Source organism: Oncorhynchus tshawytscha, linkage group LG21, assembly GCF_018296145.1.
Source record: "Oncorhynchus tshawytscha isolate Ot180627B linkage group LG21, Otsh_v2.0, whole genome shotgun sequence".
NCBI lineage: Eukaryota > Metazoa > Chordata > Actinopteri > Salmoniformes > Salmonidae > Oncorhynchus > Oncorhynchus tshawytscha.
In genome coordinates this window covers 19,740,895-19,758,273 of record NC_056449.1, presented here as the reverse complement: position 1 = coordinate 19,758,273, position 17,379 = coordinate 19,740,895, and the positions used below count along the sequence as shown (strand labels likewise).

At 41.8% G+C, this 17,379-nt stretch overlaps 1 protein-coding gene across 4 annotated transcripts; it reads left to right on the top strand.

Moving 5' to 3' along the window:
* Positions 1-568: 568 nt before the first annotated feature.
* LOC112221076 (protein farnesyltransferase/geranylgeranyltransferase type-1 subunit alpha) lies at positions 569-16,477 on the top strand. Of its 4 annotated transcripts, none has more exons than XM_024383172.2 (10): positions 569-669; positions 1,571-1,658; positions 2,074-2,202; positions 2,408-2,522; positions 2,672-2,776; positions 3,105-3,231; positions 4,588-4,736; positions 6,631-6,693; positions 7,633-7,804; positions 15,743-16,477. In XM_024383172.2, exons 2-10 carry the CDS (start codon positions 1,580-1,582, stop codon positions 15,920-15,922), a joined length of 1,119 nt encoding a protein of 372 aa, XP_024238940.1. In that variant the 5' UTR covers positions 569-669; positions 1,571-1,579; the 3' UTR covers positions 15,923-16,477. The 4 variants fall into 4 exon arrangements, with proteins under 4 accessions (XP_024238940.1, XP_024238941.1, XP_024238939.1 ...); XM_024383173.2 differs by lacking the exon at positions 569-669 and adding an exon at positions 713-866; XM_024383171.2 differs by lacking the exon at positions 569-669 and having other exon boundaries at positions 1,154-1,658.
* Positions 16,478-17,379: the final 902 nt, after the last annotated feature.

Below are 17,379 nucleotides of genomic sequence, written 5' to 3'. Positions count from 1 at the left end.
AGATATAAATACTCCTCAGTTTCATCAGGTGGCTGGTCTCAGACGATCCCGCAGGTGAAGAAGCAGGATGTGGAGGTTCTGGGCTGGCGTGGTTACATAATGCTATATTCTCTAAAATAATGTTGGAGGCAGCTTATGGTGGATAAATTAACATTCATTTATCTGGCAACAGCTCTGGTGGACAGTCCTGCAGTCAGCATGCCAATTGCACGCTCCCTCAACTTGAGACATTTGTGGCATTGTTCACATTTTTGAGTGGCATTTTATTGTCCCGAGCACAAGGTGCATATGTTTAATGATGATGCTGTTTAATCAGCTTCTTGATATGCCACGCCAGTCAGTTGAATGAATTCTCTTGGCAAAGGAGAAATGCCCACTAACAGGGATGTAAACAAATTGAGCACAAATTTGGAGAGCACAACATTTCGGGGATCTTGTATTTCAGCTCATGAAACGTTGGACGAAAACTTTACACGTTGCATTTATATGTGTTCAGTATAACAAGGGCCATGTTCGAAATTATCAAAATCGTAATGTATCATGGGTAAATTGTGACTGACTGACTGGTCTAAAAAATAATGAGTCGTTTATGATGCAATGTTCTTTGTTGATCAGTCAGTCCGCAGTCGCCTGCAATGTCGGATCAAGACCTGTCTTTGGTAAACCTGTGTGAGTATGGCACATTCAAAACAACTGGGAACTCCGACTTCAGTGCGTTCGAGACAATAGGGATCTGAAAAAAGCGAGCTCCAGACTGAGATAAATCGGTTCGAACGGTCATCCAACTCGGAATTCCATGTCGGGAACTCGGGCCTCTTCCTAGAGCTCTGACTTTCCGATCTGAAGGTCACTGACGGCAACAGGAGGTTTGTGGCACCCTAATGTGGAATGGTATCAAACACATAGTTTCCAGGTGTTTGATGTTATTTAATTTGCTCCGTTACAGCCATTATCAGCCCTTCTCCGCTCAGCCGCCTCCTTTGCTGACGTCATGATTTGACCTGATTTGACCTAGTTTTCTTCCGATTTCCCATGCCGCGTTTAAAGCGACTGGGAACTCGTAAATCTCCGACCTCAGTGCGTTCAAATCAACTCGGAATTCCAGCTCGGGCCTTTTTCTAAATCTCCGACTTTCGGACCTGAAGATCACTGACGTCATGATTAGTCCTCATTTTTCCCAGTTTTGAACGCGGTAGCAATTGTATTGAAAGTACCAATACTTACAAAACAAACCATTTTGAAAACCATTTATTTGATAATGAGCTAACTTATAGCGGACAAACACTCAACGTTTTAAAACTTTCCTCATTGATATTTCTTCCTCATTATTTTTCTTATTAATATTAATCAACTATTGCTATCGACCCCTACGCGGATCATACATGCTCCAGTACACTGTACCTTGTAAAACGGTTATCCGAGTTGCACAAAACAGAGGAAATTACATAAATGAGTGCAACAACACAGAGGTCCGACGTTGCAAATAAGGCAGCACTTGTTCAGCCTGCAACCGAAAGACCAGCTTATGACAGAATGTCAGGCATTGAAGAAACTTCACATGTATCCTCAGAATTGCAGGATGAGAGGAGGAGCGAGGAAGGGGTCGAAGAAGAGCCCGAAATTGATTATGAAAACCCGTTCCGTTATATGTTTTACAGGTAAGCTAATTAGCTAGTTAGGCTAAGTAGCTAGCTAACGGTAGCTAGAAAGTGATTGCATGTGGTTAGTGATGCCAAATGTAGCCATGCATTCATCATAAGTCGAAGCTGCATAAAGACTGGTTCACATTGCTATCAGAGTGTAACGTTAATTAGCTAGTCAAAGATTGTTCTCTGTGGAGCAATTTGGCTATTTTTCCCAACTCCCTGAGTCGGTTTGAATTTGCTGGCTAGCTACGTTAGCTTGCTCGCCGTGAAAGGGAGATCCGATTGATCTGTAATTGACAGTACTCTTACAATTATAGCTAGGTATTGGTGTTTTATATTTTGCATTGATTTAAAAGGGATACCTGCAAATTTGTCGTAGCCGCATTGGTGGAGAGAACAGTTGCCCCATTCACTAATGTCCCTCTAGCTTTACCCTCTCTCTCTCCCTCCCGCCTCTGCTCATATAAAAGAGACAGAAAAGAATGGGCTGATTTAGAACCTGTTCCACAAGATGATGGTCCCAATCCTGTTGTGAAGATTGCCTACTCTGACAAGTGTAAGATATTAAACTTGGCATATAATTTAGAACCATACATCCATATTGTTTTATGCATATAATCTCATGCATTTAGCCTACCAAATGACTCCGAAGTCCCTTTGAGTAGTTACGATTCATGTCAAAATTATTTCACTTTGCATCAGAAACTTTTCATTTCACACGTACCCCATGCAACCAAACATGTCACTTTTGTCTCCAATAGTCACAGACGTGTATGACTATTTCCGAGCGTTATTGAAGAATGATGAAAAAAGCGACAGGGCATTCACGCTGACGGCTGAAGCTATTGAACTGAATGCTGCAAATTACACTGTATGGTAAGCCAATGTTATTATGATTCATGAACACAACAACAGTAGAATATCAATAGTTTTACTTGGTATAACCCTCTCTTCGAAAATGACAAGTGCAAGACCCTAAAGAAAGGGTGTACTTTTTATCTTTCTGTGTGTCTGTGTGTGTGAAGGCACTACCGGCGAGTGTTACTGCAGGCCCTGGAGAAGGACCTGAGAGAGGAGATGAGGTACATTACGGCCATCATTGAGGACCAGCCCAAAAACTACCAAGTCTGGTGAGCTCTTCTAATCTAAATTTGTGTCACTATCCCAGTATCACGATCTAACAATACTAAATTTTACATGGCAAAAAGCAAACACGAGCAGACTAACACTATATAATCCTTTAAGAACCTACTTTATGTAAAATATTGTGTGCTGTACTTTGGAAAATGAACACGTGACTGGATGACATCATCAGGCTGTTTGTCTCCAACATTTGCTTTTGAGCATATATACATTTTCCTTCTCAACAAGTTGAACAATAAACTTGTTCTTCTGTTACACAAAGACTTGTGTAGAACCATAGAATGTGTGTCAACAACCGTCTTCTCCTTATCCTAGGCACCATAGACGTATGGTGGTGGAGTGGCTGAACGACCCCTCGGAAGAACTGGAGTTCATTGCAGAGATCCTAAGTCAGGATGCTAAGAACTACCATGCCTGGCAGCACAGACAGTGGGTCCTCAAGGTAGGAGCCTCAACAACCAGGATGTGTTTGTAACTCATGGTGAATTGTTAGCTGTGTGCTAGTAGCGGCCATTGTGCAAGTGACATCTCCTGCCCTGACACATAGAATTACTGTTGTCCCGGACCAAGTGACATCTCTTGCCCTGAGACATAGATTTACTGTTGTTCCGGACCAAGTGACGTCTCCTTTCCTGAGACATATAATTACTGTTGTTCCGGACCAAGTGACGTCTCCTTTCCTGAGACATAGAATTACTGTTGTTCCGGACCAAGTGACGTCTCTTTTCCTGAGACATAGAATTACTGTTGTCCTGGACCAAGTGACATCTCCTCACCCTCACCTTGGCTTTTATGGGTCAGTGGTATTGACTGTGCTTTTTGAGTAGGAAGTGTTCCTGTGCAGTGTGTCTCTGGATAAGCCCAGTTTGGGACAGGGACTAGAACTACTCTGTTACACATTCACAATCACATATCTTCTTATGAAATGGAGAGTATAAGGCTGCCTATGGAGAATGCAAATATTCTATTGCTATCAGAAAGGGTCAAATGACAATCTGTTGCTAGTAGAAAGGGTAAAATAATCTATTGCTAGTAGAAAGGGTCAAATCTATTGCTATCAGAATGGGTCAAATAACAATGTATAGCTATCAGAAATTGTCAAATAACAATCTATTGCTAGTAGAACGGGTGGTGCCAAAGATTTTGTCTCTGTGTCTCTGATTGGAATGATAAGCTGACGCTTCTGCTAGACGAGCAAAGCGATGAACCCAGTTTCGGTTGTCCCTTTCCTTTCATTCTCTCACTCCACTTATTACAGTAGTGTTGCATGATTTGCGGTCAAACTGCAAAAGCATTGTGAATGTAGCCTACCTAAGACTCAATGGCCCAATTTTGAAAATGTTATCAGCTCCAGATTTGTGTTAATGAAACCAAATGGCCTTGATTTGCATAATTTATTTTCACATGTCTATGCAAATGAAGTGACATTTGCATTCTGCCTCTGAACAGACCTCCTGTGGCTCTCTGAAATGGGCTGCATTGATTATGACTGTGCAGTTTTGTTGTCCTTATGTGTGATTGAATCACTGTATAGTCTTGGAAAGTATCTAGTAGCGGATGGATCAGAAGTGTCTCTAGGATATCAGCATGAAGGGAGATTTCTGAACCAGAAAATCCTTTATCTGCAGTGTGTATTAATCACTAATCAGTGGTCACATGCCATTGGAATACTGTATAGCAATGACAATGGTGTGTTTGTCTCTGTCATTACTAAATGTGTGTCTGGTCTAAATACTGTAAGTGTGTTGACTAAAGTGTATGGCGTGTCAGTACTAAATAGGTGTGTATTGTTCTCCAGGAGTACAAGCTGTGGGACAGTGAGCTGGAGTATGTGGAGCAGTTGTTGGAGGAGGATGTGAGGAACAACTCTGCATGGAACCAGAGGCACTACGTCATCTCCCACACAACAGGCTACTCAGACCCATCCATACTCAATAGAGAAGTACAGTATGTACCTGCTCTCCCTACATACCATATCTCATGTCGGACCCACACCTTACTGCTCTTGAGTAGAAACTGAAAATGGGAAAGAAACAACCTCCTACCCACCAGACACTTAATCCTCCTAGTCCCTACCCACCAGACACTTCATCCTCCTAGCCCCTACTCACCAGACACTTCATCATAGACACTTCATAAACTCAGCAAAAAAAGGAATGTCCTCTCACTGTCAACTGTGTTTATTTTCAGCAACTTAACACGTGTAAATATTTGGTTGAGCATAACATGATTCAATAACTGAGACATAAACTGAACAAGTTCCACAGACATGTGACTAACAGAAATGGAATAATGTGTCCCTGAACAAAGGGGGGGTCAAAATCAAAAGTAACAGTCAGTATCTGGTGTGGCCACCAGCCACTTTAAGTACTGCAATGCATCTCCTCCTCATGAACTGAACCAGATTTGCCAGTTCTTGCTGTGAGATGTTACCCCACTCTTCCACCAAGGCACCTGCAAGTTCCCAAACATTTCTGGGGGGGGAATGGCCCTAGCCCTCACCCTCCGATCCAACAGTTCCCAGACGTGCTCAATGGGATTGAGATCCGGGCTCTTCGCTGGCCATGGCAGACCACTGGCATTCCTGTCGTGCAGAAAATCACGCACAGAACGAGGAATATGGCTGGTGGCATTGTCATGCTGGAGGGTCATGTCAGGATGAGCCTGCAGGAAAGGTACCAGATGTCTTCCCTGTAACACACAGCGTTGAGATTGCCTGCAATGACAACAAGCTCAGTCCGGTGATGCTGTGACACACCGCCCCAGACCATGACGGACCCTCCACCTCCAAATCGATCCTGCTCCAGAGTACAGGCCTCGGTGTAATACTCATTCCTTCAACGATAAACACGAATCCGACCATCACCCCTGGTGAGACAAATCCGTGACTTGTCAGTGAAGAGCACTTCTTGCCAGTCCTGTCTGGTCCAGTGACGGTGGGTTTGTGCCCATAGGTGACGTTGTTGCCGGTGATGTAAGGCAGGTCCTCACCAGACAACAGGCCTACAAGCCTTCAGTCCAGCCTCTCTCAGCCTATTGCAGACAGTTTGAGCACTGATGGAGGGGTTGTGCATTCGTGGTGCAACTTGGGCAGTTGTTGTCGCCATCCTGTACCTGTCCCGCAGGTGTGATGTTTGGATGTACCGATCCTGTGCAGGTGTTGTTACACGTGGTCTGTCACTGCGAGGACGATCCGCTGTCTGTCCTGTCTCCCTGTGGCGTCGTCTTAGGCGTCTCACAGTACGGACATTGCAATTTATTGCCCTGGCCACATCTGCAGTCCTCATGTTTCCTTGCAGCATGCCTAAGGCACGTTCACGCAGATGAGCAGGGACACTGGGCATCTTTCTTCTGGTGTTTTTCAGAGTCAGTAGAAAGGCCTCTTTTGTGTCCTAATTTTTCCTAACTGTGACCTTAATTGTCTACCGTCTGTAAGCTGTTAGTGTCTTAACAACCGTTCCACAGGTGCATGTTCATTAATTGTTTATGGTTCATTGAACAAGCATGGGAAACGGTGTTTAAACCCTTTACAATGAAGATCTGTAAAGTTTTTGGGGATTTTTACGAATTATCTTTGAAAGACAGGGTCCTGAAAAAGGGACATTTCTTTTCTGGCTGAGTTCATATCTGAAAGAATGTGATCCGTATGAGCGTCATAATAGTAGCTCTACCTTGTCCTCTGATAGGCTAGATGGGTCTTCCAGGGTCTTCTAGCATTACACCTATCAAATTGTTTTGGGTCTCCTTGGGTATGGGATTTTTTTTTTTGGACTGGACAGAGATTTCCAGTGTGCTACATCAGACACATCTGATAAATGTGTTTTCCTTTGTCTTTTTTAAGGTACAGTCTCAAACAGATCAAGAAGGCTCCCCACAATGAAAGCGTGTGGAACTATTTGAAAGGGTAGGTGTCATACAGGATTCATTCAGTAGGGAATTAAATAATACTTAAAGGGATATATATAGGGATTTAGGACATTTGTATGTCTCTGCATCAAGTATGGAGGTAGTTTCGTGAGCCAATGCTAACTAGTGTTAACACAATGACGAAGTCTATGGCATCTACTAGCATGCTAGCAGTTACCATGGACTTCCAGTCACTGCACTAACGCTAGTAAGCAACTTCCTTCAAACTGCACACATGGACATAACTGGTACCCAGGGGTTCATCTACATTCTGAAGTACTATAGATAGTGCCTCATTGCCATAATTCTGAAGTATTCATATTTAAGGACCAATGCAGATGTTTTTATCTCAATATCAAATCATTTCTGGGTAATGATTAAGTACTTTACTGTGATTGTTTTTCCATTAAAATGGTCAAAAAGAAACAAATATATTCTTATCAAAGAGTAATTTTTCAAGCAAGAATTTTGGTAGGACTGGTCTGAGTGGAGAGGGGGAAACTGAAAACGAGCTGTTATTGGCAGAGCGGTTTGGAACTCTTTCTTATTGGTCTATTAATTAATTTACCGCCTGGTGATGTAACTAGGCAGGACAATTTCATCCCACCAAAACAGGCTGACATTTCAGGCAGTCTTTTTAAACCACACTAACAAGAACATTATCATTTTCACAATTTCACAGTATTATTTCAACCTCATAGTATGGAAATATGTATAAAACACTGTTAAATGAAGTTTTTTTACTGCACTGGGTCTTTATTTTGTGAGTCTATAACATAATGGCTAATAATAATAATTCACTTATCTTGCAGTTTCTATCCTCCACCAGCAGATGTCAGAAGTCACAATGTTTAGTGTAGGAGCTCTGAATTGGGATACTGCTTCTGTAGAGTTGGCTGAAGCTTTTCACACCCCTCTCCTCCTCCTTTTCCCCCAGGATTCTGCAGGACCGGGGCCTGTCGTCCCACCCGGGTCTCCTGGAGCAGATCCTGGAGCTCAAGGAGACCCACTGCTCGCCCTACCTGCTGGGCTTCCTGGTGGACATCTACGAGGACTCCCTGGAGAACACCTCAGGAGACCAGGTGGAGGTCCTTAGCAAGGCCCTGGAGGTGAGCAGCACTGGGACCTATCGGACTTAAAGGGATAGTTCAGCCCAAATGTATGGGAAATGTATGTATGGGAAAATAGGCATAATCTAATTTCACATTTGGGATTACTTTATAGTAGTGATATGCATATAAAATCAAATACAATTGTATTCGCCGAATACAACCGTGAAATGCTTATGTACAAGCCCTTAACCACCAATGCAGTTTTAAGACAAATAAGAGTTAAGAAAAGATTGACTAAATAAACGAAAGTTTAAAAAAATATATATAAAAATGAATTACACAAAATAATTATGAGGCTATATATACAGGGGGTACCGAGTCGTCAATGTGCGGGGGTACAGGTACAGTTGAAGTCAGAAGTTTACATACACATAGGTTGGAGTCATTAAAACTAGGTTTCCAACCACTCCACAAATGTATTGTTAACAAACTATAGTTTTAGCAAGTCGGTTAGGACATCTACTTTGTGCATGATACAAGTAATTTTTCCAACAATTGTTTACGGACAGATTATTTTACTTATAATTCACTGTATCACAATTCCAGTGGGTCAGAAGTTTACATACACTAAGTTGACTGTGCCTTTAAACAGCTTGGAAAATTCCAGAAAATTATGTCATGGCTTTAGAAGATTCTGATAGGCTAATTGACATCATTTGAGTCAATAGGAGGTGTACCTGTGGATGTATTTCAAGGCCTACCTTCACTCAGTGCTTCTTTGCTTGACATCATGGGAAAATCAAAAGAAATCAGCAAAACCACCAGAAAAAAGCCAGACTACGGTTTGCAATTGCACATGGGGACAAAGATCATACTTTTTGGAGAAATGTCCTCTGGTCTGATGAAACAAAAGTAGAACTGTTTGGCCATAATGACCATTGTTATATTTGGAGGGAAAAGGGGGAGGTTTGCAAGCCGAAGAACACCATCCCAACCGTGAAGTACGGGGGTGGCAGCATCATGTTGTGGGGGTGCTTTGCTGCAGGAGGGACTGGTGCACTTCACAAAATAGATGGCATCATGAGGCAGGGAAATTATGTGGATATATTGAAGCAACAGCTCAAGACATCAGGAAGTTAAAGCTTGGTCGCAAATGGGTCTTCCAAATGGACAATGACCCCAAGCATACTTCCAAAGTTGTGGCAAAATGACTTGAGGACAACAAAGTCATGGTATTGGAGTGGCCATCACAAAGCCCTGACCTCAACCCTATAGAAAAATTGTGGGCAGAACAGAAAAAGCATGTGCGAGCAAGGAGGCCTGCAAACCTGACTCAGTTACACCAGCTCTGTCAGGAGGAATGGTCCAAAATTCACCCAACTTATTATGGAAGGCTATTTGAAACGTTTGACCCAAGTTAAACAATTTAAAGGCAATGCTACGAAATACTAATTCAATGTTTGTAAACCTCTGACCCACTGGGAATGTGATGAAAGAAATAAAAGCTGAAAGAAATCATTCTCTCTACTATTATTCTGACATTTCACATTCTTAAAATAAAGTGGTGATCCTAACTGACCTAAGACAGGGAATTTTTACTAGTATTAAATGTCAGGAATTGTGAAACACCTTAGCCAAATACATTTAAACTCAGTTTATGTAAACTTCTGACTTCAACTGTATAAACAACTATAAACTAATTTAGAGACAGATGGTGGCAGAAGTAGGATTTAGTGCACTCCGATGAAAGGAGTCTTTCGATCACTGTTTCTCAATCCATTTCCTGGAGGACCCGAAGGGAGTGCACATTTTTATTCTAGCCCAGCAGTAGCACACTTGATTCAACTAAACACCAAGCTTTGATGAGTTGAAATGCGCTAGTGCTCTGCCCGAAAAGAAATTGTGAAACTGGTGTAGATGCTGAAGAACTTGGCAACAATGTGCAGAGAATGAAAATAGAGTGTTCTACCATAGCTGGGACGTCTCCTTTCTTAGTACATTTCCAGTATAAAACATTGACTCTGAGTCAATCAGTGTATAACAGCCCTCGCACCAACAGTTCAAGGCTGAGGAAAAAGGGTAAATCAGTAGGAATTATTCAACGAGTCCGCGTGTCGGATTTGAAAACTCTTTCGCCTATCGCGGCGGATGTCTTGCGTGCTTTTCCAAGCTTCCAATGTCTACCTGGCAGTTTGAATGACAGCTGGTATGCTGCCTCTGTATTGGGGAACTCACTGCTCGGGTGTGTGTGTCGGAGTTAATTAGGTTTCTTGGGAGTTTTTTCTTTTTCTGCTGTTCTCAATAGGCATTGGCTCATTCAGAAAGTCACTGCAGGAGCTCTTATACTTATTTTAGTTCCGTCTACTCGGAAATGCATGCAGCAGGATGGGATTGCTTTCAGTTGGTTGAGAATATGATTTGTATTTTTCCTCTACTTTTTTTTTTTTAAATGAATGTTTCTCGATGCTAGTGCCACCTCGATGTCAATGTACAGGTAACTGCTAAAATAATGGAACTGCTTGAGTAAATGAGGGATACAAAGTATATTGAAAGCAGGTGCCTCCACACATGTGTGATTTCTTTAGCATCCCATCATGACCTTAAGCATGTATAAAAATGCTGGGCAGGCCATTATTTTTTAAATAGAGGATGACAGTGCTCCCATCCACAGGGCACGAGTGGTCACCTGTATGATTTGATGAGCATGAAAATGAAATGCCATGGCCATCTCAGTCACCAGATCTCAACCCAATTGAACACTTATGGGAAATTCTGGAGCGGTACCTGAGACCATTTGTCACCACCAACAAAACACCAAATTATGGAATTTCTCATGGAAGAATGGTGTTGCATCCCTCCAGACTTCCAGACACTTGTAGAATCTATGCCAAGGTGCATTGAAGCTGTTCTGGCTCGTGGGGGCCCAGCACCCTATTAAGAGATGTTGTTAGTGTTTCCTTAGTTTTGGCAGTTACCTGTATGTTGAGTAGCCATTAGCAAACTAATTCACTACCAGTACTCCTGCCGTGGCTGTGTTAGCTGTGGTAATGGATATAATATAAATAATGACCAGGTAATTTGATTTCACATAATCAAACAAGCAAGTTTTTAAAAGTTTTTTTGTAGGAGGTAGATCAGATGTTGCAGATACTGTAGATTGTAGCTTCTATCAATGTAATTGTCTGCATCATTTAAAATCCCCCATATATATATATATATATATATATATGTGTATATATATATATGTATATGTATATGTATATGTATATATGTGTGTGTGTGTGTGTATATATATATATATTTTTTTTTTTTTTTTTTTGTAGATACATAGTGCATTCGGAAAGTATTCAGACCCTGGACTTTTTCCACATTTTTGATACGTTACAGCCTTAATCTAAAATGGATTAAATTGTTTTTTTTTCCCCCTCATCAATCTGCACACAATACCACATAATGACAAAGCAAAAACCGGTTTTTGTTTTTTTGTGCAAATGTATAAAAAAAATAAAAAAATAAAAATGAAATCAGTTACATAAGTATTCAGACCCTTTTACTCAGTACTTTGAAGCACCTTTGGCAGCAATTACAGCCTTGAGTCTTCTTGGGTATGACGTTACAAGCTTGGCACACCTGTATTTGGGGAGTTTCTCTCATTCTTCTCTGCAGAGCCATGGGAGCATCGCTGCACAGCTATTTTCAGGTCTCTCCAGAGATGTTCAAGTACGGGCTCAGGCTGGGCCACTCAAGGACATTCAGAGACTTTTCCCGAAGCCATGCCTGCATTGTCTTTGCTGTGTGCTTAGGGTCGTTGTCCTGTTGGAAGGTGAAACTTCTCCCCAGTCTGACGTCCTGAGCGCTCTGGAGCAGGTTTTCATCAAGGATCTCTGTACTTTGCTCCATTCATCTTTGCCTCGATCCTGCCTCGTCTCCCAGTCCCTGCTGCTGAAAAACATCCCCACAGCATGATGCTGCCACCACCATGCTTCACCGTAGAGATGGTGCTAGGTTTCCTCCAGACTTGGCATTCAGGCCAAAGAGTTCAATCTTTGTTGTTTCATCAGACCAGAGAATCTTGTTTGTCATGGTCTGAGACTCCTTTAGGTGCCTTTTGGCAATCTCAAAACGTGCTTTCGTGCCTTTTACTGAGGAGTGGTTTCAGTCTGCCCACTCTACAATAAAGGCCTGATTGGTGGAGTGCTGCAGAGATGGTTGTCCTTCTGGAAGGTTCCCCCATCTCCACAGAAGGACTTGCAGACCGTTTAATTTTTAATAAATTTGCAAAGATTTCTAAACCTGTTTTTGCTTTGTCATCATGGGGTTGTGTGTTTAGATGGATGAGGGGGAAAAATCTATTCAATCAATTTTAGAATAAGTGGGGAGCGTTTGGAGCAATACTGACTGACCAAGGCCCAGCCATTCGTTCACATAACAATAGAATGAAGCACGCGATTGAAGAGATTTGCTGGTTACAGATTCAGCGAGGGCTCTGGAAAGACAGCAGTAGGGTGCAAAGGCAGTTTGTTAGCTACAGCAGCGCGTCCCTGAACGATAACGGAAGAGGTAGATGAGAAGGAAGCCTGACCACGAACGGGGGTGCGAATGTGACGGTGCGTACCGTCAAAACTGTAACCGAAAAACAACTGGCATTTGTAAAGTTTGAGGTGAGGGAGAAAGTATTGTTAGCGTTAAGTATCTTGCTATAGTAGCTGGATCTAATTCTCCATTAGCTAGCCAGATAAATGTTGAGCAACATTAGCCAATTTAGCTGATCAAATTATTGCGTTTGTGAAAATTAGCAGGCTAATGAAGTCAGACAGCTAGCTTGCGAACGGTTACAACATCAGATGAACTAACGTTTGTAACCTAACCAATTCGCTATAGTATTAACTGGTATACGGTTCTTGCCGTTTCTCTAGTTTTAACGCGTTAGTTGTTTAAAGGACCCTGGCAATCCGTGTGAAATGTGAACTAGCTAAGGAACCAACTATATATGTGTACTAATGTTTTCCTTGTACAGTATGTGGTTAATTTTCAGAATGAGAGAATTAGGTGAAAATGAGGCGTTGCTGGTTAAACAAGTGGATTCAGGGATCAAGTGTAGCTGGAGCTGGGCCTGACTTATGCTGTAGGCCAATAGAGGTGATAGAAACAAACGCCACACACTTTCCCTCTTTCAATACAGTGAATTAAAAAGGGGTATGATGGGTGCACTCTCTGCCTGAAAGAGACCCTTTGTTGGCATAATTGATATCATGCTCTGCTGGCACATTGTAGAACAGATGTCCACAGGCAGAAAGTGAACAATGTAGCCCAAAGATATTGCTTTTGTTGTGTTGAACTTGATAGTAACCCTTTTGTGTGAGTGAGGGGGGGATTATTAAATGTTTTACTCAGTTCGTTATTTTTGCACACATGTAGCCTTGTACACTAGATCAATGTCTACTATAGTGACCACTATAATAGAGCAAAAATAGAATGCCTGTTTGTTTCGTTCTATTTCTACTTTAAAATGTTTTTCCCCCCCAAGTGCAATATTTAGATGTGTGTGTGTGTGTGTGTGTGGTCACAAGCGTTCTATTATAAAGGCTGTCATGGCTAACTGCAATATTAGTATTGTTTTTTTTCCCTCAAGACTTGTGTCATTTGAGTAAAGTCTAGGCAACGAATAACATTGGATTGCTTTCCTTACATTTTTTTTTTTAGCTTTGAGTTAGGTTCACATTAATAACTTTATTTTACACACAGACTGATCATGTAGATCATATTCTTTGTTTTAATTAGTTAACCAGCATTCCCCCCCTAGCAGGGATTTGTTTAGCATGTTTCAGTGAGAGAAAAAGAACGTCACCTTTTTGGGCCCACACCAGTTTGCATCCCTGTTTTAAGCCCTGGATTTCTAACCTCTTGATAGTATTGTTGGATCTGATTTTAATAGCTAACATTTCGATGGCCATAATAGATAGATATGCCGATTTACAGTGCCTTGCGAAAGTATTCGGCCCCCTTGAACTTCGCGACCTTTTGCCACATTTCAGGCCTCAAACATAAAGATATAAAACTGTATTTTTTTGTGAAGAATCAACAACAAGTGGGACACAATCATGAAGTGGAACGACATTTATTGGATATTTCAAACTTTTTTAACATATCAAAAACTGAAATTGGGCGTGCAAAATTATTCAGCCCCCTTAACTTAATACTTTGTAGCGCCACCTTTTGCTGCGATTACAGCTGTAAGTCGCTTGGGGTATGTCTCTATCAGTTTTGCACATCGAGAGACTGACATTTTTTCCCCCATTCCTCCTTGCAAAACAGCTCGAGCTCAGTGAGGTTGGATGGAGAGCATTTGTGAACAGCAGTTTTCAGTTCTTTCCACAGATTCTCGATTGGATTCAGGTCTGGACTTTGACTTGGCCATTCTAACACCTGGATATGTTTATTTTTGAACCATTCCATTGTAGATTTTGCTTTATGTTTTGGATCATTGTCTTGTTGGAAGACAAATCTCCGTCCCAGTCTCAGGTCTTTTGCAGACTCCATCAGGTTTTCTTCCAGAATGGTCCTGTATTTGGCTCCATCCATCTTCCCATCAATTTTAACCATCTTCCCTGTCCCTGCTGAAGAAAAGCAGGCCCAAACCATGATGCCGCCACAACCATGTTTGACAGTGGGGATGGTGTGTTCAGGGTGATGAGCTGTGTTGCTTTTACACCAAACATAACGTTTTGCATTGTTGCCAAAAAGTTCAATTTTGGTTTCATCTGACCAGAGCACCTTCTTCCACATGTTTGGTGTGTCTCCCAGGTGGCTTGTGGCAAACTTTAAACAACACTTTTTATGGATATCTTTAAGAAATGGCTTTCTTCTTGCCACTCTTCCATAAAGGCCAGATTTGTGCAATATACGACTGATTGTCCCACCTCAGCTGTAGATCTCTGCAGTTCATCCAGAGTGATCATGGGCCTCTTGGCTGCATCTCTGATCAGTCTTCTCCTTGTATGAGCTGAAAGTTTAGAGGGACTGCCAGGTCTTGGTAGATTTGCAGTGGTCTGATACTCCTTCCATTTCAATATTATCGCTTGCACAGTGCTCCTTGGGATGTTTAAAGCTTGGGAAATCTTTTTGAATCCAAATCCGGCTTTAAACTTCTTCACAACAGTATCTCGGATCTGCCTGGTGTGTTCCTTGTTCTTCATGATGCTCTCTGTGCTTTTAACGGACCTCTGAGACTATCACAGTGCAGGTGCATTTATACGGAGACTTGATTACACACAGGTGGATTGTATTTATCATCATTAGTCATTTAGGTCAACATTGGATCATTCAGAGATCCTCACTGAACTTCTGGAGAGAGTTTGCTGCACTGAAAGTAAAGGGGCTGAATAATTTTGCACGCCCAATTTTTCAGTTTTTGATTTGTTAAAAAGGTTTGAAATATCCAATAAATGTCGTTCCACTTCATGATTGTGTCCCACTTGTTGTTGATTCTTCACAAAAAAATACAGTTTTCTATCTTTATGTTTGAAGCCTGAAATGTGGCAAAAGGTCGCAAAGTTCAAGCGGGCCGAATACTTTCGCATGGCACTGTAGTTGACAGTTTAATACTTTCTGAGAAGCAGCCATTATTTAATATTTTACACCTGGGGTTACTATACATAACTTTAACCCATTGTATAAGAAATTGAAATATTCCAGGCATTTATAAATACATTTCAGTGGTACTTCATCAAAAGATTTAACAAGCAAGTATTAGCAAATCAGCGCAAAGAGAGTGCAACCCCCCCCAGAGAATTGGCATTAATGAGCACCAAAGTGAACACTCTGGTTACACCTGACACAGCATTATCTTACCACATCAGTTCTTTCTGCTGTGTTGTGTAAATGGATCTCTTGTCCACTCGGTCCGTCTCTCGTTTTGCCCCTTCAACCCTTTAATCCTGCTATAACTCTAACCCTCTCCGTCTCTCTCCATCCCCCTCCCTGTCCTCCCGCAAGCTCTGTGAGCTCCTGGCCCAGGAGAGGGACACCATCCGGAGGGAGTACTGGAGCTACGTAGGCCGCTCCCTGCAGACGAAATACTGCTCTGGTGACCCCTCTACCACCAGCAGCGCCCCAGAAACTGACCGAGGATCAGCCTCAGTCTCCGTTCACCAGGAGACCACCTGCAATAGCTAAAAGAAGACATAGAACCCAATGGGAGTCGAGGGAGCAACCGCTTTTATTCAGTCTGCGTTTGTTTGGCAATAGCGCAGCATTACCACATTGGTTAAATAAAATACAAAGAGAAATAACAGAAACACTAAGCTTACTGTAAAAGAGAACTCACTGCAGATAAGTATTATGACTTAGGATAGAAGATATGAATGCCTGCTGTCATTGTCATGTATTAAGGTTTATAGCCATAGGTGAGCTAGTTTGGATGTTGATGACTTGAGTGTGTGCTAACCAAGAGTCTTATTGCTGTGAATGTTGGCTTTCAGATCATACTGTATCTAGAGTAATTATGCTTGTTTTGGATTTCTTCTGCTGCGCAGTACACAGGGATATTTGTATGTGACACTGTAGCTAAGAAGATGTTGCTTCTTGCCTAAAAGCCCTTAAAACATCTCTGTGTAGATAGATATATATTGCTGTCGTTGCCAAAACACTGTATAACCAAACTCGGCATTGCTGTAGGCTACAGAGTCTTTTGTACGCTATAACTAATTATATGGTTATTCTAAACTGGAAGTTCTGCCCTTGTATGTTTTCTCTCTCGATTACGTTCCTCTCATTATAACATGTACCCACCTTTCACCTTTTTTTCCCCCCCTACTGAGCCATTTTTGTCGGCACTACTGGGCATAATGGGCCTGTGTGTTTGAGTTCATACAGTAATTGTCTCATCTGGATTCGGTCCCACTAACGAGCAAGCGAAATGAATATAACACATCTGCTCATTGAACATCATTTCACCCTGTTAGCAGTTAGCTGCTAAGCTAAACTACATTTACCAGGGATTTTTGGGGTGTCATGTAGAAATTATACATCGAAAGCACGACCCAATCGCAATGGCTTTCCCCTTATGTTGAAACTAGAAATCTTGACTGTAATTTATATCTGAGGTTAGGAGGGGAAAAGGCATATCTTAAATCACGGGACTAAAAGAGTAATTACAATGAAAAGGAGCAGCATGAAAGTCCCATACTAGGAATGAAACCATAACGATGTGTGCTGTAAGTGCAACATTAACTTTCCAGTATACCTGCATTGCAAATTAGTATGTATTTTAATGCAGACATTTCTCAAGACTGAAACAAGCTGTTTTTTAGTCAGGATCATGTATGACAAGTCTTCCAGAACAATACATTATAATCATATAATAATGCATTATACCAGTTGGCTTCAAAATACTACCCACATCAGTTGTCAATTCTCTGTAATTCATCCCAGTCACATCAGTATTTAAGGGCATTAATAAATTGGGCAGAATGTAATCAGACCTCATAGATGCTGGACTGTCCAGAGAGAGGCCAGCCAGACGGCCTGGAGTCCGTTAGCACACGCCACGCTAATTAGCATTATAGGCCTAGCGACAGTCAGCACACGCCACACTCATGAGCAGGATTATAGGCCTAGTGTATGTTAGCACA

Excerpts from the sequence above, each read along its gene's own strand:
- LOC112221076 (XM_024383170.2), top strand. The coding sequence starts at position 1,450 with ATGAGTGCAACAACACAGAGGTCCGACGTTGCAAATAAGGCAGCACTT. Across the intron at positions 3,232-4,587 it reads ACAGACAGTGGGTCCTCAAG|GAGTACAAGCTGTGGGACAG; the intron begins GTAGGAGCCTCA and ends ATTGTTCTCCAG. Across the intron at positions 7,805-15,742 it reads TCCTTAGCAAGGCCCTGGAG|CTCTGTGAGCTCCTGGCCCA; the intron begins GTGAGCAGCACT and ends TCCTCCCGCAAG.